The sequence below is a fragment of the Enhydra lutris genome, unplaced genomic scaffold (assembly GCF_002288905.1).
Source record: "Enhydra lutris kenyoni isolate GAN:26980312 unplaced genomic scaffold, ASM228890v2 scaffoldscaffold46, whole genome shotgun sequence".
In the NCBI taxonomy this organism is placed as follows: domain Eukaryota; kingdom Metazoa; phylum Chordata; class Mammalia; order Carnivora; family Mustelidae; genus Enhydra; species Enhydra lutris.
The window spans coordinates 5586897-5612119 of record NW_019154130.1 but is presented as its reverse complement, the minus strand read 5'-3'; the positions used below and the strand labels follow the sequence as shown (position 1 = coordinate 5612119).

At 43.5% G+C, this 25223-nt stretch overlaps 1 protein-coding gene across 6 annotated transcripts in view; it reads right to left on the bottom strand.

The window, feature by feature from the left end:
* LOC111156336 (CAP-Gly domain containing linker protein 1) overlaps positions 1-25223 on the bottom strand; it is a 123051-nt gene that overhangs the window by 77613 nt on the left and 20215 nt on the right. For all 6 annotated transcript variants that reach the window (XM_022517101.1, XM_022517099.1, XM_022517100.1 and 3 more), the window contains exons 2-3: positions 10297-10491; positions 5220-5791 (exon numbers count right to left, since the gene is read on the bottom strand). In XM_022517101.1, coding sequence (XP_022372809.1) covers positions 5220-5791; positions 10297-10381 — 657 coding nt within the window. In that variant the 5' untranslated portion in view covers positions 10382-10491. The remainder of the gene's footprint in view (positions 1-5219; positions 5792-10296; positions 10492-25223) is intronic.

Here is a 25223-nt window from a genome sequence, read left to right as displayed (position 1 = left end):
TACACTGCAAGATTCTTCGTGTAAGAGCTCTGGGAGAAGCTCATAAAAAAATAAAGCTTGTCGTTTCAAAAATAAAATGCTGAAACGTCTCCCCATATACAGTCATAAGCTAAGAATTCAGCATAGAACACACAGTTGTGTTGAAACACAACAGCTGGAAGTCGGTAGCCTCCTTGAATAATCAAATATACCCTAAAAACGCAGCAAGACTGTCTGAAAAACAACCAAGGCAATTAGTTACCCCAGAGATTCCCAGTCTGCAAAGAGGTGTGTTTCTGAGAGTCCAGCAAACCGCAGCAGAAAGCAGCCTTCAGTGAGACGCATGTGGTATTCATGAGGACAGACGGGAGCACAGAGAGGCCGGAGACACATGGCAAAGACACAGATGGGTTTGCGACAAGCAGCTCTGAGGTCCCTCCTCGAGCCTCCGGATACTAAACCCAAATCAGCACAGCTTACTCTGTGGCTAATTCGTTCCACTGGTGACTGTGAGCATAAGGTGCGGGGGAGAGGTGACAAGGGGGAGCTTCTGCAAGCCCTAACTGCCTTCCTGAGACACATGTGCCTGATTCAGTCATAGCTCCAGAGCTTCTGCCTGGCTCTCACACAGCTCGTCTGGCTGGACATCGCACCCAATGCAGAAACCTATCTGCTCGCTCCTCCTGCAATGGAGGGAAGAAGCAAAGTTACACCAGGCGAAGGTTTGGAGAAGGCAAGCTCACCTCCCTCTCCTCTGCACTAGTTCAGCATGGCAAGAGCCATGAGAGGGCCCTGTGGGTAGGACTGGGAAAATTCTAGACCAAACCTCGCATAACAGGGATCTAATGATCTCAGTTACACTGGGATTTTGGTAATCAACAGCATTTTTCTTTAATTAGGAAAATTCCAGATCAAATATTTTAGATTTCTAAACCTAATTTCCTTAATAATATAATAATAATATTATATATAATAATATAATAATAAAATTAATCTTGAAGTAAAAATGTTCCCTATTTCTAAATCAAAGATTTCTATTAAGCAAGGCAGCATGTTAAAGGAGAAAAAAACATCTGAACTGGGGCGTGAGGACACAATGAGACATGAACACATTTATCACACACCTATACAACCTAAGGCAAGTCCTATTTCTTCTCTGGCCTTCACTATACTATATACATACACACACACACACACACACACACACACACATACATATATGTGTGTATATATAATATACATCTATATTTCAGTATTTTATATATATGTATGTATGGATTTTTTTTTAGATTTTAAAAATTTATTTATTTGACAGAGAGAGAGAGCAGCAACAGCAGAGGGACAGGGAGAAGCAGGCTCCCCGCTGAGCAGGGAGCCGATGTGGGGTTTGATCCCAGGATCCCGGATCATGACCTGAGGCAAAGGCAGATACTTAACTGAGCCACCCAGTGCCGCTGGGCTTCAGTATTATAAGCAAAAAGAGGCATTTGGTGATCTCAAAAGATTATTTCCAGCTCTAAAATGCTGTGGTTCTAAGGTACTCCTGTAATTTCTCCCAGAAATACTAACCAAAGGCAGTAAATCATTTTATCGCTTCTGATAACACACTCATAGGACTTCAGATTCTCACAGATTCAAATGAAATTCTGTTCCAAGTACACTAGTTTTGGACATGTCATTAAAATTTCCCTAGAAATACACCGTTCAAGTCTCTACGACCCAAACAGCATTTGTACATTCTCTTTCCTTCTTCCCATAGAACTGCAGGAAGTCTCCCTCCCTTAATCAAAGGCCAAGCGATCCCCCTGGGTGAGCTGGGGGGTGCCACCTCCTTCCAGGAACCTTATCCACCACTGACCCCCCTCTTTACTGTATCTTTAACCTGTTCCCCGAGTCTAGCTCAGTTTAGTTAGGATATAAATACCCCAGACCCTGCCATCTTGAAAAAAAGAAAATAAACAAAATCTTTCTGAGACCCAACACTCCTCCAGGCTGACCTCTGAGCTCTCCTCCAACTTCCAACCTCCTCAAAGAATGGTCACCTCCAACCCGTTCTTACCCACGTCCAATCCATTCTTACAAAGCAGCCAGAGTGGTGTTCCCAAGCTACAAATCCAACAACACTCTCATTGTTCTTAATGAGAACAGCTGGTCCTCGTAGGCCCCATGGCACTTGTCCCTGCAGACCCCACATCATTAACCAGGCTCACCTCCTACCACACACTCACTGCGTCTGGGGAAGGACACTGGCCTTTTACCCAAACACGCCAAAGCCTTCCCGTCTCAGGGAGTCTGTCTTCCCTCAGCGAGAAGGTTCTGTCTCCCCACCACCACTTCCTGCTGCCAGGCCAATTCCTATCCTTCAGGTCCACTTTAATCATGACAGCCTCCTGGAAGCCTTTGGTTGTCAGTTAAACCAAGCTGACCATGTCATTCCAGCTGTCTTAGCAGCCAAGCAGTATGCCCCTGGACCAGTATTTCAATCACCTGTTTGACACATTGGCCGGAGGAAAGGGAGAGTTTCTTGTTTTGAAAGTGTGCCCCGATCTTTAAAAAAAAAAAAAAGAAAGTGTGCCCCGTGCTTTTTTTTTTTTTTTTAAGATTTTATTTATTTATTTGACAGACAGAGATCACAAGTAGGCAGAGAGGCAGGCAGAAAGAGAGGAAAGGAAGCAGGCTTCTCGCCGCACAGAGAGCCCAATATGGGACTCGATCCCAGGATTCTGGGATCATGACCTGAGCTGAAGGCAGAGGCTTAACCCACTGAGCCACCCAGGCGCCCTGCCCCGTGCTTTCTTGAATGGGAAAGAGGTCCTTTACAGATAAGCACTTAGGACAGCTTAGGACAGCACTGCATACAAGCTTCAGTCTCATCTATAAGGTGGTCCTCTGCTGAGGTCATAGGTTTCTGAGTTAACCAAAGCTCACTAGGTAAGTATGGGCCATAAGCCTTAAAATCTGTCTATGCCGTTTAACCTAGTAATTCCACCTCTATGAAGTTATCCTATAAAAGTAAGATATATACCCAGAAAAAACTTTAGAAGATTCATGGTAGCAATATCTATACAGCAAAGAAGAAAAAAAAGTAAGCGTCATAACTCTCGAACTTGGGTAGTGAGTTCCAATCCCACGATTGGTGTAGAGATCACTTAAAAATAAAAAGATCCTTTAAAAAAAAAGGGGGTATCAAAATGTCTTTGTTGCCACAAAAGAGCAGCTGTACCAAATTCAAAGCTGGTACATCAGTGAACATCAGCTAAACAAACAAGATACAGGTTGAGCTCCATCCCACAGAAATGCTATCTTAAAAATGCTTTAAGTTCTGATGCATCAACCTTTGAAATTCGTGATGATCGTAACTGAAGAGGGAACCTACTGACCTTGAAACTAAGGGATCCAGAAGGAACCCCGTAACGGTAAGAAGTATTAGTGGACCCCCCAAAGATATGTGAGGTCTCCTCAATGCATGGAGGTGCTATGGGCCTGGGAGGCAGAAGTTCTGGGTTCTAACTCTAAAATCTGCTGAGAACTCACTACGTGATTAGATAGTCACTTCATTTCTCTGGGCTTAAGCTTCCTTATCCGTAAGACAACAGTCATCAAAAACACTTCTAATTTTATAACTATACTATCAATCATCAGCTCTCCACAAAAGGCCCTTGAGTAAGAAGACCACAGTTTAAAGGACAAGTCCACCCCTCTTTGGGTTGGGAGCCCTTGGACTGGTGACCCCACTCCCCCAAGCCTCCGTCTCCTCCTCAGTTCCCCAAGGCTGCTCCAGAGCACTGTGGAAATGTTCCATGAGACATATGGTACACTAAGGGCTAAGAGCTCTTCTCGTCCTCCTGCGGCATTCCTGGAAGCTGCCAGGCCTGGAGGAATTTATAGCTGCTGAACAGATACAAGGAAAGGCAGAGCACCGGGTCAGAGACTGCTGGCCAACTTCAGGCCGTACACTGAACTGACTGAAGTGTGGGAAGAGTAAAATAGTAAAGCTTCAAATTTCCATCAGGGAAAGACAGAGTTGCCTGAGTGTTCGCTGTATCCCAGGCACTGCTAAGAATTTTATATGCATTATCTAACGTAACCCTTTCAATGATGCTAGGAGGTTAGTACCAGTATCATCTCATTCTTACAGATGAGGAACCTCGAAGTTAAAGAACTTGCTGAGGTCACAAAGGCAGAGCTGGGAGTCAGCTCTGGCCTCTTGTTCAAAACAAAGAACAAACCGGTCGCCTGGGTGGCTCAGTCAGTTAAGCATCTGCCTTTGGCTCAGGTGCTGATCTCGGGGTCCTGGGATCAAGCCCTGCCTTGGGCTCCCTGCTCAGCGGGGAACCTGCTTCTCCCTCTCCCACTCCCCCTGCTTGTGTTCTCTCTCTCGCTGTGTCTCTCTCTCTCTGTCAAATAAATAAATAAAATCTTTTAAAAGTCAATCAGTCAGGGGTGCCTGGGTGGCTCAGTGGGTTAAAGCCTCTGCCTTCAGCTCAGGTCATGGTCTCAGGGTCCTGGGATCAAGCCCCGCATCAGGCTCTCTGCTCAGTGGGGAGCCTGCTTCCTCCTCTCTCTCTCTCTGCCTGCCTCTCTGACTACTTGTGATCTGTCAAATAAATAAATAAAAATCTTAAAAAAAAAAAAAAAGTCAGTCAATCAAAGAACAAAATCACTAGTCACAGCACTGACTTTATACATTGTTTCTTGCTTATTAGTAAATAGAAACTACTATACACTTCCTTCCTCTTCCTAGATCTTAAGCAGACAACTCCCAACCTTAAAGGAAAAGATACCGGAGATTATTTCTAAGGCACAGAAATTCTGAAATAAGTTCCTATGATGCTCGAGTTTTTCAAGATATCTCAGGAAGCAGGATCTTATACATGCCCACACACCATCCTTACAGCAAAAACTACAAACCAAGGGGAAAAAACCTTTTATAAAGGCACCCCAGTCCACTTCTGAGCTTGTTTTGTCAAGTAATAGTTACGAGTAATAAACTCAATGTTCCTTTGGCTAAACTGGTCGACAGAATCAAAAACCAATCATTACAAACTTAAGCTCATAACTACACTCAAATCATATAGTCAGCTTCTAGTTTGTTCCATGTTCACACATAAACCAAACACTAGAAAAGCTGGGTAATTTCTCTATTAATGAATGGTCTTTCTAGAACAGATTCAGAGTCTGTGTGCATTTCAACCATTCATCAGTTCAACACAATGATCTCAGAAGGTTTCTAGACTCACCAACACTCTGTCTCCAATTTTGAGCTCTCTCTCTCCTTTCTTGATGGAACCGGCCTCTGAGAGGTTGGAGATAGATTCACTGGCAGTTTTTGTAAGGTTGCTGATCTGAGACGTAGCTGAAGGTTCCTTTGTTGTTGGCTGGGCTGATTTATGGGGGATATTTGAAGGGGCTGCTGGAGAGGGGGTCATCATGCTGGCTACAGAGGTGGACAGAGGCGAAGTCGTTCTGGAAGCAGGCGTTGTCTGCAGGCCATTAGCCTCATCTTCTGCCTGCAACTTCCTTGTCAGCTTTGAAGGGCGGGTGAAAATGCCTTTTAGAGGCTCACACTGGAAATACCGAACTCCCGCCACCGAACCATCATTCTTGCCTATGGGTTCATCTAAAACAATCCCGGCCCACTGGCCTGGGGCAAACTGGGTTTCTCCCAGAAACTGGATGAATCCAGGCTTATTCCCATTCACCCAAACTCTCTCCCCGACGCGAAAGTCATCCACAAACTCCTCTTGTGCCTCAGAGGACGGTGTGTTTGATGCTTTCTCATTGGATGTTGTTCTTTCTACCGGAGCTACAACTGCAAAGAGAAGAAAGGATCAGAAAAGAATCTCATATGCAGACAACTCATAACTTGAAAGAAAATAAACTGGAGAAAGCCCAAGCAACAGGAGCACTCACGGCTCTTCTAAGATATTCTGTACATCTGTCCTTCTATTCTGTTCTTTTTTTTTTTTTTTTTTTTTTAAAGCAAGGAGGCCAAAAGTACTTGACCCATTCGGGTGCCTGCCTGGCTCGGTTGGAAGCACATGGACTCTTGATCTCAGGGTCATGAGTTTGAGCCCCATGTTGGGTGTAGAGATCACTTAAATCAATAAAACTTAAAAAAAAAAAAAAAAAAAAGGACTCAGCCCATCACTACCATTTTCAATTCTGTCGAAACTCTGTAAGCAGGTAGGATGTAATCTTTATTGGCAATTAAGACTGGAAAGTCAAAGCAAGTGGGGAAAAAAGTCCATTTCCCCGAGTTCATAACACAGGCCTGATTTCATTCTTTCCCCCATCCCCTGCCACACATATCTTGAGGAAACAACTTCCCGATCCCTGGAGATGGGCTCTATTCCCACAGGTTAGAGTGGTCAGGGAAGGCTGACAAGTCCAGGACCCTGGAGCCACAGATCCACACTCGGGCTTGGAGGAGGAGGAGATTCAGGGCCACAGCCCTGCCATCTCACTCCGAGACCACCAAGTGAACCCTATTCCTTCGCTGGAAGAGACAGAAAGCACAGCAAGGGGGAAAGACAGCACCTGGCCCAACTCCCTGCTTAGGCAAGATGACTTCATGCAATCTCTACCCTGCGGTAAAAACAGAAGTTATATTTTGCCAGAAATGTGATATTTACACCAGAAACTCAAGCATTCAACCACTAAGCATTTATTAAAATTTGGTATGAACTGGCAAAGAAAGCCCACATTCTTAAGTGCTCTACCATTTAGTAGGCAGACTGTGACCTTAGCTGGTACATGACCTCTCTGAGCTCAATTTCTTCACCTGTAAGGGGAAAGTAGTATATAAAGAGTTTTATTAAATCAGGGGTGCCTGGGTGGCTCAGTCATTAAGCACTTGCCTTTGGCTCAGGTTATGATCGCAGGGTCCTGGGATCAAGTCCCACATCTGGCTCCTTGCTCAGCAGGGAGCCTGCTTCTCCCTCTCTCACTCCCCCTGCTTGTGTTTCCTCTCTGTGTCTCTCTTGTCAAATAAATTTTTTAAAAAAGAGGTTTAAAAATAAATAATGTGGGGCGCCTGGGTGGCTCAGTGGGTTAAGCCGCTGCCTTCGGCTCGGGTCATGATCTCAGGGTCCTGGGATCCAGCCCCGAATTGGGCTCTCTGCTCAGCGGGGAGCCTGCTTCCTCCTCTCTCTCTGCCTGCCTCTCTGCCTGCTTGTCATCTCTCTGTCAAATAAATAAATAAAATCTTTAAAAAAAATAAATAAATAAATAAATAAATAATGTACTTATTTATGCTCCCCCTTTCTATGGGTTTCTACCACTCCAGCACTAGTCCCAAGCATTGTTCTCACTAGGGGACAGAGCAAGACAGCATAGTCCATGCCCTTTTGGAGCCCAGAGCTTAGAGGTGTGGACACAGTCAAGAGACACACCAGGTAATCTCAGATGACAGAAGTGCTGTGGAGGAGACAGGGCCTTTAGGCAGAGCAGTCAGGGAAGGCCTCCTGGAGGAAGAGGTCACATCTGGCCCGAGGCCTGATCAAAAGAAAGAAAGTGTGAACTATGGGTAGATTGGGAAACAGTGGTCTGGCCAACCTATAGCGGGTGCTGAACATCCCCTTATGCTACCTATTAGAAGAGACTGTCATTTCGATTTGTGAAGGTTTTTTTTTTTTTTTCCAGTTTTTTACAAGACAATAAATTATCTCAAATCAAACAGATAATAATCTGCCAAAGACAGGCCAGCCAAGTCAGTTTCTTAGAATCCATTCCAGTTGTGTACATGAACCATTCTTCCTGACAGGGTACTGCAAGCATGAGTTTCTGAAAAACAATCTTCAAAAAAGGGCCCAAACAGGAAACGATCTCCTTTTAAGCATCTAAGTTTTAGTGTTTATAAGCTACTTTACTCTTAATAACAACATGCACTGTGTGGCAAGTACTGTTGAGGAAACCAAGATGAATTTCTCATGATCCCCTGCCTGACTTTACATGCTAAGGGATGTGCACAAAAAGTGCTAAAAAGTGAAAAAGACAATGCTAAATTGCACTGGGGTGGTGTGAGTATGACCGTGGGAGGGTGCAGGGAACAGGTAACACTCAAAGGGGTCCTAAAGAGAGGAAGGATTTGGAGGGGAAGGAGAACAGGAGACACCACAGTAAAGCTTTCTTCTCCTCTAACATGTTTTACGGCCTCCCTGGTTAAGACCCCAGTTTTATCATGATACACAAAATGGAAATCAGAAGGGGAGATGAACCATGAAAGACTGTGGACTCTGAGAAACAAACTGAGGGTTTTGGAGGAAAGGGAGGTGGGGGGGTTGGGTAAGCCTGGTGGTGGGTATTGTGGAGGGCACGTATTGCATGGAACACGGGGTGTGGTACATAAAAAATGAATTTGGGAACACCGAAAAAAAATAAAATAAAACAATATTTAAAAAAATAAAAAATAGGGGGCACCTGGGTGGCTCAGTGGGTTAAAGCCTCTGCCTTTGGCTCAGGTCATGATCCTGGTGTCCTGGGATTGAGCCCCGCATCAGGCTCTCTGCAAACCAGGGAGCCTGGGGACGCCTGGGTGGCTCAGTTGGTTAAGCAGCTGCCTTCGGCTCAGGTCATGATCCCAGCGTCCTGGGATCGAGTCCCACATCAGGCTCCTTGCTTGGCGGGGAGCCTGCTTCTCCCTCTGTCTCTGCCTGCCATTCTGTCTGCCTGTGCTTGCTCTCTCTCCCTCTCTCTCTGACAAAAAAAAAAAAAACAAAAAAAAAAACAAAAAAAAACCTATAAAAAAACCAGGGAGCCTGCTTCCTCCTCTCTCTCTGCCTGCCTCTCTGCCTACTTCTGATCTCTGTCTGTCTGTCAAATAAATAAATAAAATCTTTTTTAAAAATAAAAATAAAAATAAATTAAAAAGAGAAAAAAATGTAAATAACTTGGGATCTTCATTCAGTCAACAAATATTTACTGAGCTCCTGTTAAGAGCCAGACAATGTTCTAGGTATGTGGGTAAATTTGGGCAGCGAAAAAAAACTACAAAGATCCTTGCCCTCGTGGAAGATCAATGAGGTTTTAAGGAAAAATCTGAAGAAAAATATTGGACTTAATATTTCATGGTGGACACCTGTCTGAATGGCTAATAACCTATCTAATAGCATATAAACCACACAAAAAGACCAGAAAAGCAAGCATCAGATGCCCTGACTCTCTTATTGAAGACCTTACATGGTCATTATGGGCTGAAAACTGAAACGGTGGTGGAGACAGAGAGCAGATGGGAAAGAGGCTGCTGGAGACCATCAAGGCCACGGGTTCATCTACGACATGGGGAGGGTTTCCTGCGTGGCCTAGACTCAAGCCAGTGCACTGCCTGCTCCCTTGACACCAATGGCCAACTTCAGATCACTCAGTGTCGTCAAATCTTTTAAGCCAGGGTCATCCTTCTTTTCTTTACACATCCCTAAACCCCAAAGAGAAGGGCCCAGTTGAGTTCAAGGAGACCCAGAGAGAAAAAGTATCTTTTTTTTTTTTTCTTTTTGAAGAATTTATTTATTTGACACAGAGAGACACAGTGAGAGAGGAAACACAAGCAGGGGGAGTGGGAGAGGGAGAAGCAGGCTTCCTGCAGAGCAGAGAGCCCAATGTGGGGCTCGATCCCAGGATGCTGGGATCATGACCTGAGCGAAAGGCAGATGCTTTAACGACTGAGCCACCCAGGCACCCCGAGAAAAAATATCTTAACATTGTAAGGATTAAATACTGAAGTCACTTAACTATTTCAGCACCTTGCACTAAATTAACTAAGAGCTCTTCCTTAAGATCTGTAGATACAGGGAAGAGCCTGGGCGGTTCAGCCAGTTGAGCAGCCAACTCTTGATTTTTGGCTCAGGTCACGATCTCCAGGTCCTTGGACGGAGCCCCGTGCTGGCGGTCTACACTCAGTGGGGAGGCCGCTGCAGGATTCTCTCTCCCTATGCCCCTCCGCCCACCCTGCTCACTCGCTCTCTCTCTCTCAAATAAATAAATCTTAAAAAAATATTTTTAGGTATAAAATTCTGTACTTTCAAAGAGAGAGCAAGAGAGCACGAGCAGGGGGAGTGGCAGAGAGGGAGGGAGAGGGACAAGCCCACTCCCCACTAACCACACAGCCCTACACAGGCCTGGACCTCAGGACCCTGAGATCATAACCTGAGCCAAAACCACGAGTCAAACCCCTCATCAACTGAGGCACCCAGGTGCCCCTAAAGGTCTATGTCTTTTCATTAAAACTTCTTCAAGTATTTTCAAAAATATGAAATTGTTTAAGGCTGTCTTTTTAAAGTTTTCAAACAGGATTCTAACTTAGATATAAATCATCCTTACCAGCAGCAGGCGTCTTCAAGGCTGTGCTTCCAGGCTTAAGGATCTTGGTGGGGGCCTTAAGCCCACTCGGCTTTAGCATACTCATCGTCCTTAGTGTGTCAGAGCTGTTCTTCCTTTGCCTGTTGCCACTATCTTGCCCCAACCATTGATACAACTGTGGGTGTTTCTATGGTGAAGTCAGTCTCTGGGTTAAATCTGCAGGAGAAAAATATAAACAGAATTTAGAATCTATGGGAGGAAGAAAGCAGAAGTAACCTCTATTATTAAAGAAGCTTTCACTGGCTCAACTTTTCCTTACACACGGTGACAAACTGTCTCCACGCCACATCCAGGAGGCGAGATTGAAACACGAAGATGCTGCTGAGATTAAAACACGAAGATGCTGCTGAGATTGAAACACGAAGATGCTGCTGAGATTAAAACACGAAGATGCTGCTGAGATTGAAACACGAAGATGCTGCTGAGATTGAAACACGAAGATGCTGCTGAGATTGAAACACGAAGATGCTGCTGAGATGCAATTTACGACACTAAAAACAAGCAGTTGAGCCTAACAATACATTCACTTCTCTTTACCTAACATTACGAGCTCGGTATGGTGCCTGAAGTCCACACCGTCCACAGAAGGGGGTTCCGAAAAATGTGCACCAACCTTAATGGCAGGAGAAGAAGGGAGCATTCAGTTTTTACTTCATTCAATTTCTATGTTGCTTAAGTTTTATGACCACAAGCCTGTATTAACTGCATACTTTTTTAAGTTCACAGAATTATGCGACGCTCGATCTAAAACCATGTCTATGTGAGACTAGAGTAAGGTTCAAACTCTAAGAAAAAGCTGTATCTGGGAAGTGCCTAAGGAAAAAAAAAATTTTTTTGTTCTGTCTATAGGAACGCAATATAATTCTTTTTTTTTTTAAGATTTTATTTATTTGACAGAGAGAGATCACAAGTAGGCAGAGAGGCAGGCAAAGGGGGGAGGGGGACGCAGGCTCCCCACTGAGCAGAGAGCCTGATGTGGGACTCAATCCCAGGACCCTGTTATCATGACCTGAGCCCAAGGCAGAGGCTCCAACCCACTGAGCCATCCAGACGCCCCAGAAATGCAATATAATTCTGATTTACTCAAGACCAGGTATGAATCTACAACTTTGAGGCTCAGGCAAAATAGGATCTTGTCTTAGTCTAAGAAGAGGAGAGACACACTTGATGTAATGAGCACTGGGTGTTATTTCCAACTGATGAATTGCTAAATTCTACCTCTGAAACTAACTTAAAAAATTAAAAATAATAATAAAAAAAAAAGACTGGAAAGGCTTTGGGATTCTGGAATATGGGGAAAGATTTCCAGACATTACATTTAAAAATGGAATAATTCAATCAAAGAGAAAATTGCTATTCACTGACTCTGTCAAACAATTGTGTTTTTGTACTTGCTGCTAGTGGAGCTCGGACAACGACGCACTGATGTTACTCTGCCATCCCATCTCTCTTACAAGTAATGACAAGCACCAGCGAAAAAATCTAGCCAGGGATGACGGAGGAGCCTCTATGGTCCCTGAAGTGGGCTGAAGGGTGCTCACTGCCCCCACCCCCAACAGAGATGTATCCATCCAGAGCCTGTGAATGTGACCTTATTTGGAAGAAGAGTCTTTGCAGATGTGATTCACTTAGGGATACTGAGATGAGATCACCCTGGATTACCTGAGTGGGCCCTAAAGCCAACCACAAGGGTCCTTACTAGAGGAAGAGAACACACCAAGGAGGCACCAGGAGATGAAGGCAGAGACTGCAGTGATGTGTCCGAAGCCAAGGATGGCCGACATCCTTGTATCCATCATAAGGTAAAAGAGCCACCAACAGCCAGGGACAGGCATGAGACCAGTGTTCCCTCAGGGCGCCGGTAAAGAACCAGACTGCGGGCACAGTCTGTGGGCACTTTTTGACTTCTGGCCTCCAGAACCCAGAGAACACATTTCTGTTGTTTTAAGACCTCTAGTTTGTGACAATCTGTTAAGATGGCCCTAGAAGGGGCACCTGGGTGGCTCAGTGGGTTAAGCCTCTGCCTTCGGCCCAGGTCATGGTCTCGGGGTCCTGGGATCGAGCCCCTCACCGGACTCTCTGCTCATCAGGAAGCCTGCTTCCTTCTCTCTGCCTGCCTCTCTGCCTACTTGTGATCTCTCTCTGTGTCTTAAAAAAATAAATAAAATCTTAAAAAAAAAAAAAAAAAAGATAGCCCTAGAAGACTAATACAGCCACATCAGCTTTTCTGTTGAAAGATAATCAGACTGAAGAGAAATCATGCCAAGACAGTTGCCTCATTAGGCTCCATTTGCAGATTCCCCATGGTTCTTAAGAGGGTCCGAAATGGTACAAGGTGTTTTTTAAAATGTCAAAGTAAATTACATGGTTTTGAGAAGACGCTGATTAACAGAGAAAGAAATGCTGTTTCCTGGAAGGCCAATCCTGACTATTAAAACAAAATCCCCAGGCTCCTTTCTGTCTCCACCGTCATCATCCCTGCCATGAGGGGGGCAGTGGGTGTGGGAGTCTGGATGCCAGGACAGGTGGCTGATCCAGGGTCAGGTCTGAAACCACTGGCTTCACTATCAGACCCTCACCACACACAGCCTGTAAGTTACAAGCAGATTTACTGGCTCTTGTTATTGCCGTAGATGGAAGGGAATGGCTGAGTCCCTCCTAACTTCAGCTAAGAAAGACTATTGACATGTCCAGAGAATCTGAGAAGGGTGGGGACAGGCGAAGGGCAGAAGCTGCCACGGGGACTTGCTATGCTGTGTCTAATCTTCACCCTGGCCAACACCGTAAGGTAAAAGGGTCAGGTAGGTAAGAATAGGACAGAGCACAATGGTCCTGGGGAAGCTATTATGATGATAAGAAAAGAGGATGACATGCTTCTTAAAATACTTTCACTCAAGCAGAACAGTGAGTTCTTGGGCTCTGGTCAAGCACTCCTCCCTAAAGAGAGATTTTGAAAACCACCACAATCAGCAACTTGGAAGCCTCAGCCAATTTCAAATTTTGCAGCTCAACTCCCTGAGCTCACAAAAATCTGACGATCTAAAAGCCCAGCCTATGGGCGCCTGGGTGGCTCAGTGGGTTGAGCCACTGCCTTCGGCTCGGGTCATGATCTAGGGGTCCTGGGATCGAGTCCCGCATCGGGCTCTCTGCTGTGGGAAGCCTGCTTCCCTCTCTCTCTCTGCCTGCCTCTCTGTCTACTTGTGATCTCTGTCAAATGAATAAACAAAATCTTAAAAATAAAATAAAATAAAAGCCTCAGCCCAAGGAACAGAGCATAGGGTTATTAAGAACCTAAGAATAGGGGCACCTGGATGGCTCAGAGGTTAAGGCCTCTGCCTTCGGCTCAGGTCATGATCCCAGGGTCCTGGGATTGAGCCCCACATCGGGCTCTCTGCTCAGCGGGGCGCCTGCTTCCTCCTCTCTCTCTGCCTACTTGTGATCTCTGTCTGTCAAATAAGTAAATAATCTTAAAAAAAAAAAAAAAAAAAAGAACCTAAGAATAGTGATAAACCCAAAGTCTAGGACTTCGTGGTCTAATGTGAATGCCTCTGCCTCGTGGTCCATCTGAGTCATTTGAATCCCAAAGCAGAGAACTGTGACCGAGATATAATAACAAAGGAAAAAAGTCCAGTCTGTCTCAATAAAAGAATCAGGAGCAACACCAGCATGCTGGGTTTTTAAATCTTCTAATTCAAGTTTCTTCTTCATGTATTATTAATGAATGACATGTCAGGCTTGATTTAAAAAAAATCAATTTGCTGAAAAACAAAAGATCAAAGTCTTGGTCGTGGTACCCACAAACTGTAACGACCAAGAAGCAACATCTCTGCATAATCTTTCAAGGTCAGTGAATGTCACCTTAAAACTAATCAATTCCAAAACATGCAAACAGAAAAAAAAAAAAAAAAAAGACGTTCTTGCCTCACTAATATGCTGAGCGCAGTTAAATTTCTGATGTTTGTGCTTACTGAATCTCAAGAGTTTTGAACCTAAAAGAAGACAAACCACCCATCTCCTCTATCCTCCCAACATGTAAGGACAATACACAGATTATAATCTATAGATAGTTTTTACACATACTATTACCTCATTTGAAGCTTACAATTCTGTGGGATCAGCTACTATTATCCTTCCTTAACAAACGAATTAACACCTCAGAAATTAACAGATGCATTTCCTCATTTGTTAACGATCTACTGCCTGAGGTCACTTGGCTAAGCAGCACAGATGTGACCCCGCTGGTCACATCTGTGCTGCTTAGCCAAGTGACCTCGGGCAGTGCAGGCCTGATTCCAGAGTCCAAGTTCTTTCTGATACACCTAACATTCACACTTAGGAAGGACAGCATACCACAATTAAAAAGATTAGGACTCATCTTACTAACATGACCTACATGTGTACAGCACCAAGAGAGCCCAAAGCACCAAGATAAAACTGTCTTATCTGCATCTCAAAGTGTCCCAGGGAGGTGAACAATTGTCATAATGGCTATTCATGGTCAAAGACAATGAAGATCTGAGCAATTAAACAGCTTTCTCAAGGTCACTCAAAGAAGTGATGCACTCTGGGACACATGGGTGGCTCAGTGGGTTAAGCCTCTGACTCTTGATTTCAGCTCAGGTCATGACCTCAGGGTCAGGAGATCGAGCCCCACACAGGGGTCCTCACTAAGCCTGGAGCCGGCTTAGGATTCTCTCTCTTCCTCTCCTTCTACATTGTATATGTATATACACACCCATACTGGTTTCTTACATATAATTTAGCATTTAAAAAGTGAAAATACATAAAAATGATAAAAGGTATTGTATTGCCAAAGTAAAGAGAAGTATAACCCAGAAAGTCCAGAAAAAGGGAGTTAAAAAGAAAATGTCTACTTTATGGACACTGGAAAAAGGTTCTCTGGAAAATAAACAAGGGTAGTATGGAGAAGGATGAGTCAAGATTGCAAAAATTGTATGAAAATCAGCATTAAGGATATTTGAAACAAGGCTCCAAAATTCCACGCGCAGATCAAGGTTTGGGTCTCCAGCCGTGACCAAAAGGAATGGTGTCTTTTGGTATTTCTCTCACTATAAATATATGAAGTTATATTTTATAAGCCATAATCTCTAAGTCTATTATTACTTTTTTTTTATTTGACAGAGATCACAAGTAGGCAGAGAGGCAGACAGAGAGAGGAGGAAGAAGGCTCCCTGCTGAGCAGAGAGCCGGACAGGGGGCTCGAACCCAGAATCCTGGGATCATGACCTGGGCTGAAGGCAGAGGCTTTTAACCCACTGAGCCACCCAGGTGCCCCTCTAAGTCTATTATTATGACTCAAGAGTCTTACCTCTGAGTAAATGGATTTTAAAAAATGAGTTTCTGAACTTACTGAGTGGAAGGTAAGCTCACCATGGTAGGAGTGACAGAAATATGCCATTCTGCCAACTCTGACTTTCATTACTGTGATACCGTGGTTCTCAGGATGAGGTACTCCTTGAACACCCCCGAGACCCTTTTAGGGAAACAGAACTATTTGCACAGTATTACTAAGACATTTTTTGCCTTTTCCACCTCGTTGATGTTTCCACTGAAGGTGTGAAAGTGCTGGTGGGCATGGACCGCAGGTGCCACGTCAGGGCAATGAGAACACACTGCACATTCTCCATGCCCATGTACGTGCAAGGAGGGGGAGAAGCCACTTTCCCATAACAATGTGAAGCACTTGGTGTAGCCGAAAAAAAATCATTTTATTACATTTCAACCCTTAAATATATGCTTTTTTAAAAGATTTTATTTATTTGACACAGAGAGAGAGTGAGCAGGAGGGAGAAGAGAAAAGAACCTGAAGCAGGCTCTGCATTGAGCGCAGAGCCCGACATGGGGCTCGATTTCACAACCCCTGAGCCTGAGCCACTCAGGCGCCCCAAATATGTGCCTTTTTAATACCCTGCAACAAAATGGGACACACACACCAAGCACAGGTGCTGTGAACCACTGCACCATGTCTCAGAGAAGAACGGGGGCGAAGGAGGCACAGGCTCAATTCGCCACTTCTTTCACAGAATGTCAATTTTACTTGAAGAAAATGGTAAACTATGGTTACTGAGGCGTGGATATCTGGCAGACATGTTCTTGAAAAGGAACCATGTGAACGGTCACTTCAAGGAAAACAATTTGACAATGAGAGATTTTAAGCATTCAAGAGAAACTTGGAATTTTGTGGGGTTTTTTGCTGTTTCTGTTTCTAAGATTTTATTTATTTATTTTACAGAGAGAGACACACCGAGAGAGGGAACACAAGCAGGGGGAGTGGGAGAGGGAGAAGCAGGCTTCCCGTCAAGCAGGGAGCCCAACGCGGGGCTCGATTCCATGACCCTGGGATCATGACCTGAGCCGAAGGTAGATGTTTAACAAGTGAGCCACCCAGGCGCCCCTAAACTTAGAATTTTGGAAAACATATCCTCTACTGTAAGCTCAACAGCTTCCTAATACTAAAGACTTTTGTGATGAGATCAACAGTATTCACAAATGTAATTTTTGTATATTATATAATGAAATGTGTCAGTACATGGAAATGTGCCTCTCCACAAACCAGTATCATTCAACCTACAACGCACAATGTTACAAAATCATCAAAGCACAAAGTGGGGGACCAATGGATTTTTATGTAACAATAAACGTTCATTCACACAGTTTCAGATGCCACTTTGATGAAACTACAACCTATCAAATTTTGGGACTAGTATCAAGGAAGAAAATCCATAATTATCTGAAAATGCTCTTAAAATACTTTTTTCCTCTTCTCTTCAACTGTCTGAGGCCAATTTTCTTCATGCACATCAATGGAAAGAACTTCTCACTACAGATCCAATGCAGAAGCAGCCGCCTTCTATTAAGCCTGTCTTCTATTAAAGACACATTCACAAAAACGTAAAAGCAGTGTCATCTTCTCACTCAAGTTATTATTTTAGAGAAACAGATATTAATTTAAAATGTATGTAATGTGTAATGGGTTTGTTATAATTTCTGATGAACTGATATTTTCAGCTTTAATTTCTAATATGGTACACATCAATGGATAAAACCTAAATAAAGAAAAGCTCAATTTTTAAGAAGGTAAAAGGGTCCTGGGAAGAAAAGGGCGAGAAACTGCCGTTCTGTTCGTTTGTGCTCTACATTTAGAGCTGCAAAGATTGAAAACCCCCATGGCCTAAGGGCTTCCAGAAGCATGTGCCTCTGGTTCCGATGTTTACAGGTCAGGATGCCCAGTTAGCAGATCCAGACGAGAAGTAAATACGTAGCAAAAAGAACACACAAGTACACACTACCATCAGGGAATCTGTACGCATAAACCAGGCGTCTCTCTTGGACAGTTCTCAGACGGGCTGTCTTCTAAATCAGTGGTTGTCGAAGTGTGCAGCGCCAGCGTCACCCGGGAAGCTGTGAGAAACACGAGTCATCAGGGCCCCTGCCCAGACTTCCTGAAACCAACTCTGGGGCTCTGGGGGTGGGCCTAGATTTTAAGCCCTTCTTCTGGTGATTCTGATGCTTATGTCTGAGAACCACTCCCTGCTGATCTGTTGGTAAGAAAAGTCCTCTGAGGTTCATTTCCTTAATCATGTGAACCATCCAGGTGTCCGATTCCCCAAATGCCACTCCAGAGCCCTTGGCACTACAGGCCCCTCTGCTGCTGTTTCCGGTGGTTTGCTCAGCCTTGAAGCCCTTTCCAAGTCTAGTTACCTCCATCTACTGAAACCTTACTCAAGGGCAAACTCAGGCATCCATCTGCCCCACAAAACCTTCCCCAATGCTCGCCAGTGAAACTGTGCCCATCCTACAACTTCCCATAGCACAGTCTGGACCTCTTCCTAGCACCAAGCACACTGAGCTGTGTGTGTAGTCTGTGCATTCCGCCAGACTGGAAGCGCCTTTTAGTCATTGCTATATTCCCCACAGTACTTTTTTTTTTTTAAGATTTTATTTATTTGACAGAGATCACAAGTAGGCAGAGAGGCAGGCAGAGAGAGAGGGGGAATCAGGCTCCGTGCTGAGCAGAGAGCCCGATGCAGAGTTCGATCCCAGGACCCTGAGACCATGACCTGAGCTGAAGGCAGAGGCTTAACCCACTGAGCCACGAAGGCACCCCTTCCCCACAGTATTTTATAAATAATCCTCATTAAATAAAATCAATGAGGAAAGTAGCCTCAATTGTTTAAATGACTCTACAAATCAGGCCGGGTATATCAGTATTTTAAAAAGTTATACTTGGGGGTGGGGGAGGCACCTGACTGGCTCAGTTGGAAAAGCACATGACTCTTGATCTCAGGGTCATGAGTTCGAGCCCCACAGTGGGTATGGAGATTGCTTAATTCAACAAACTTAAAAAAGTCATACCTTGTGCTGCTACCTATAGCTGACGGAAAATACAGGCCCTAAACATAAGTTCAAGGAATTTGTAATGTAGTTGGGAAAAAAGACCCATATATACATAAAAAAAACTAAGAATACATAAAATTTATGAGAAATACCAAATACCAATACCACGTGATGATCCTAGAAGTGTTTTCGAAGAGGAAAGGGTAGAGCGGATTAAGGCAGAAAGAAAAGGCACGATGGCAAGGCAGGATTTCTGAGGGGGCTCAAAGGAAAGTAACACCTCTGTGCGGGAGTTGGCAGTCAGGATTTTTAAAAAGGCAGAGAGGTAAGACTCCAGAGAAGGAGAAGGGGGAAAGGTATAAAGCATGCAAGACGGCGAGAAGCCTGGTTTGACACACGTCAGAAGATTCTTGCAAGAAATCGAGTTAGACAAGAATCTTAAAGTTCAATCTAAGAAATTTACTATGATCAGCTTTTACCTGCCTTTTACCCCAAGGGAAAAGCCTCCTTTACTTCAAAATTCTAGTGGTAGGAAATGAAAGATGGCTAGAGTTTCCTGTTAAACCCTGAATCTATGTCAGTGGTTCCTCTCAGTGATCTTAACCTGGCTACCGCTGTCAAGCAAAGACTTAAACCAAGGGTTGGCAGGTTTTTTCTAGTGGCCTGCCAAGCCTTCGCCCACTCCAACCATGGGTCCAAGCAACAGACAGGGGCTGCCAGGGTAGGTCTTAAATTTCAGGGAAGAGCAGCCATGAGCATGTGAAGTCAGTGATCAAAATGGAAATACAAAGGAAGGTTCTCACCTCAAATCCTTCAGGTAACACCTTAGCAAGGATAAATTTGGAGAGGCTATAAAGGTTAGATACCACCGAACACAAATGACAAATTCTGGCCTTCTCTGCTACTGTGCGCATGGGGCAGCAGAGACCATGTTCCTCGACCTACCCTGCCTTGATAACGTGAACCTTTATAAAGGGAAACCTCACCAACATGGAGCCAGGAGGCCAGAAGGGGGAGCTCTCAAGCAGTACCTGTCCTCAAGGATGAACCCCAATGGAACTATCAACAAGAAAAACCATCAATTAGAGAAGCCGAGGACACTGCATCTCCTCCAAGAAATCGACTACCCTACTCAGCCAACAAGAAACAGTCATGACCCTGAACTCTAGCGTTTCTCCAGTGGACTTTCCTCAAAAACCACCCTTCCCAGCTTCCTTCTCCATAAAGGAACGTGCTTCTCCTTTGTTGGACTCACCTATGCTTTTTGGTATGGCTTGCTTGTTCTGAATTGCAATTACCTGCTAGTTACAAATAAACTCATTTTTTGCTGGTAAAATAATTTTTAAGATTTTTATGGTATCTTACCATCAACTGCTCATACCGGTCTGTAAGTCATACTGAAAGCTAAATATTCTAGCTCTGCACTACCCAGTATGGTAGTCACTAGCCACATGTGCTGCTTAAAGCTTAATTTCTTTTAAAATTCTTTTTAAAATTTTAAAATAAAGTTTAAATTCTTTTAAAATGCAATAAAAATTCAGGGGCACCTGGGTGGCTCAGTTGGTTGAGTATCCCACTCTTGGTTCCATCTCAGGTCATGATCAGCTCTGACTTCAGCTGGGAGTTGGCTTGGGATTCTCTCTCTCCCTCTCCCTCTGTCCCTCCCCAGATTCATGTACACACACATACACACGTGGTCTCTCTCTAAAAATAAATATTTTTTTCAAGATTTTATTCATTTGAGAGAGACAGAACACAAGCAGGGGTAGAGGCAGAGGGAGAGGGAAAAGCAGACTCCTTGCCGAGCTGGGAGCCCAACACAGAGCTCGATCCCAGGACCTAGAGATCATAACCTGAGCAGAAGGCAGATGCTTAACCGACTGAGCCACCCACGTGCCCCTAAAAATAAACCTTCAAAATGAAATAAAAGTTCAGGGGCGCCTGGGTGGCTCAGTTGTTAAGCATCTGCCTTTGGCCCAGGTCACAATCCCAGGGTCCTAGGATCGAGCCCCGCATTGGGCTCCCTGCTTGGCGGGAAGCCTGCTTCTCCCTCTGCCACTCCCCCTGCTTGTGCTCCTGCACTCACTGTCTCTGTCAAATAAATAAATAAAATCTTTAAAAAAAAATTTAGCTCATCAGTCTCGACAGCTCCATTTCAAGTATTTAATAACCACAGTGCAACATATAAAACAATTTCTACCATCAAAGAAAGTTCTGTTGGACAGCACTGTTCTAGAACCTCCTCCATTCAGAGAGGACCTACTTGCCAAATGTGATTGCCTAAGGAAATGTTAAGGTTATCTGAATTATAATCCTTTGGTCAAAATATTTTTGACTCCTCTTTTGGAAATAACTTCAGAGATAGGTTACAAGTTGTACTTTATTGGTGACCCAATGTGGTAGTGGCCATCTCAAGAACTCAAAGCTTTTCATTGGACTTGGCTCTAAAACACTACTGGCTGGGGCGCCTGGGTGGCTCAGTGGGTTAAAGCCTCTGCCTTCGGCTCAGGTCATGATCCCAGGGTCCTGGGATCGAGCCCCGCGTCGGGCTCTCTGCTCAGCGGGGAGCCTGCTTCCTCCTCTCTCTCTCTGCCTGCCTCTCTGCCTACTTGTGATCTCTGTCTGTCAAATAAATAAATAAAATCTTTAAAATAAATAAATAAATAAAAATAAAACACTACTGGCTGCTTCCAAAATTTGAATTAAAAAAAAAAAAAGTTAAAATATGATGTCCAACTACTCAACATAGCAAAAATATATACAAGGCATATACATAATTCTAAGAGTTCTAAGAATTACTAATGGCCCTATCACCTTTATAGATGAACAATACTTCCCTAGATGACAAAACCTAAGTCCAGGTGTTTTGTTTTTTTTTTTTAAAGATTTTATTTATTTATTTATTTATTTATTTATTTATTTGAGAAAGAGAGAGAAAAAGAGAGAAACAGCATGAGAGGTGAAAGGGTCAGAGGGAGAGGCAGGCTCCCCACTGAGTGGGGAGCGGGATGCAGGACTGAATCCCAAGATTCTAGGACCACGACCCGAGCCAAAGGCAGTCGCCTAACCCATTTAGCTACCCAGGCACCCTTTTTCATGTATTTTTAAAAGCCAGTCACATTATTTTATAATCTCCATTTCCAAATTATAATTTTGCAACACAGACTACACACTAACCTCAAGAGTCCTATATTTATACCACTGACCTGACTAATGCCATAGTTCTAATATCTTTTCAAGCCAAGAACCATTTGTTGTTGTTGTTGTTGTTGTTGTTGTTTTGGGGTTTTTTTGGGGGGGGGGAGGGACAAAACAAAGGGATAAGGAAAGAGAAAATTTAAAACAGGCTCCATGCCTAGCACAGCACCCAATGAGGGACTCGATCTCACCACCCTGAGCTCATGACCTGAGCCAAAATCAAGAGTCAGAAGTTTAACCAACTGAGCCACCAAGCCTCCCCGAGCCAAGAACCATTTGCAAGATGTTTATCTCTAGAACCTACTTCTGAAGAGTCAAAAATAGCTATTTTGTTTATACATCCTCAAACGGGAAATGCAGGGAGGGAGATCTTCCAAGCACCAACTTCGTACCAGACAGGACTCCAGGATATGTAAGTAGCTCCGTGGCACTATCCCTCCCAATGCTCTTCCTTCGCAGGACAAGGTTTACATCACACCTACCAGGAAGTTTGTTGCTAAACACCAACACTAGAGGAACAGGGGTTTGGGTTTCAGTTTTCCCCTGGGTAATCTACCCGTTTACTTTGAGACAAAAAAAGCCAGGCCTCAAATAAGCACAAAATTTGAAGTAGATTAATATCCTAGTTTGTGATTTAACTCTGAGATCTGACCTAAATAAATTTTAAAAGGGCAAGATACTTATTTCAGGGAAGCAAATAACCTTAGAAGACCTATCTTCTTTGGTATTTCCCAAAAAGAAGTGTGCTTTACATTTCTTGAGAATGTCAGCTTTACTCCAAGTCAGGATTCCAGAAAGTACAATTATTCTCCTCCACCCAACCAAAAAATGCGTCCTACACCCTCAGGGAAGTTAAGATTTGGGACACATTTGTTAAGTGTGTTAGATACTGGCAGAGACCAGCATCTGGGGAGGCTTCCCGTGATGAGGCTAATGCCAGTACCTGGTAAGCACCCAGACGGCTGGCTGTTATTTCTAAGAATTCAAGTACCCCACTCTCCTCTCAGACAGAATTTCTCTCACGACACAGTCTTTTAACAGGAAATTACATAGCTATCCGCCTTCTGTTCTAAACAGATCTTCAGGGGTTGGGGATACAGTTCAAGACTACACCCTTCTCAAAACACAGAACATAACTTTACTTCAGTTACTCCTTTTAACAAGCAATCTATGCTTCGTTAAGAATACTGAAAATACCCAGATAAAGAAAAAAAATTGCTTTTGGGAAAAAAAACCAATGGATTAGTTACCAAGACCTGGGAGGAAGGAAAAGTAAAAACATGACTCTAGGAATGAATCCCAAGGCTGGAAATAAAACTGGAGCCACCTAACACTGCAAAGCACAACAAGCAAACGCTATTTTGGCTGCCCCAGGAAACTACCCAACAGTCATTTTGAGATGCCTCTGGGATGACTCCCCCTCTGCTATGCTCTGCTACTGTTCAGACCCCACTGGATAACCCTCCATTAAAGAGATCTTACAAAGGGGATGGGAATTCAAAAATCAAAGATTCTTCTATTCTTCCTGCCTAAGAATATATGCCAAAAACGTAGAAATGTTTGTAACCATGAAAACTGATCAACTTATGTATACAGGACTGCTCACTTCTAAGAAGCTGTCTTTTTTTTTTTTAAGATTTTATTTATTTATTTATTTTTATTTTTTTTTTTTTTAAAGATTTTTATTTATTTATTTGACAGATCACAAGTAGGAAAGGGAACACATCTAGTGGACCCATGAAGGGCTTGTAGTTTTAAAGAAAGTGAATGTTTTAAGACTCTAGGTCTTTTTGTTTAAGAAAATAGGAACATGTGGAGCACCTGCGTGGCTCAGAGTGTTGGGCCTCTGCCTTCGGCTCAGGTCATGATCTCAGAGTCCTGGAATCTGGCCCTGCACCAGGCTCTCTCCTTGGTGGGGAGTCTGCTTCCCCCCAATCTCTCTCTCTCCCTGCCTCTCTGCCTGCTTGTGATCTCTGTCTCTGTCGAATAAATAAACAAAATCTTTGAAAGAAAAAAAAGAAAATAGGGACATGTGACTGTTACAGAGGGAAACGCAGGACATTTGAAAAAGTCTACTTCAAAAAATAGGATGTTGAATTTAATTCTGACATGCTCTGTGAGGGGGAAAAGCAGTATAAAACAAAAAAGAAAATTTTTGGCCACCTAATAATCTCTCAACTTAAACTCACACAATCAAATTTAGAAGAGACCAGTATCTACTTAAATAAAAGATGGGAGGGGATAATTTATCAAGTGCTTGCACCCAGTATATAAGGACACAAGGTTTTTGAAAGTTTTTGTTTAAAGGAAGACAATCCTTGGGGCACCTGCATAGCACAGTCGGTTGAGTATCCAACTCTTGGTTTTGGCTTGGGTCATGATTTCCAGGTGGTGGGGTCAAGCCCTGCATTGGGCTCTCTGCTCAGCAGGGAGCCTGCCTGCCCCTCTCTCTGCCTGCCTCTCTGCCTACTTGTGATCTCTCTCTCTCTGTTAAATAAATAAAATCTTTTTAAAAAATAAATAAATCTTAAAATAAATCTTAAAAATAAAAATAGCGGCACCTGAGAGGCTCAGTCGGGTTGGGCCTCCAACTCTTGGTATCTGCTCGGGCTGTGATCTCAGTGTGGTGGCATCGAGCCCAGGGTAAGGTTCTGAGCTCAGTACAGAGTCTGCTTTTCCCTCCCCTCTCTCTCTCATATAAATGCATAAACAGAATCCTTAAAAATAAAAACAAAAAAATAAAGGAGGAAAGTACTTGAGGAAATTATATGTATTAACCATCAGAGACTAGATTTCTGGACCTTTGTGTGAACCAACACTTTTTCTTCCAACTCCAGCTAAAACAGGTACAAAGAGCAAAGCAATATATTCAAAAACAAATGATAACTTCCCAAGTGTGATGCTTCTGCATTTATTGATAAATGATAAATGCATACTGCATTTATTTATGACCTCTGGGTCATGAATAATCTACACTAATTCTGACAACCAAGTCTGATCATTTCAAATTGTTACTTGCCCCTGATGCTGAAGATGTATTTTCAAAGAACAAAAATCTTAGATTTGCAGGAAACAGGAAAACTGATAGCCAATTATGCAGCAAATAGAGCCAACAATTAACCATATACCCATTTGCACAATAAAAAACTGCTCTACTAGTTTTCCTTTATTAATTTCCTACCAGAGGATATTTTAAAACAATGATTTTCTTACCATTATATAATCTTCAGAAAAATACTGACAGCCTGACATTAATATATTTTTTTAATCTACAGAAGTTGCAGGAAAGCCAACACAATCTACCAACATGAGACAAAGTGATACCTCATGGT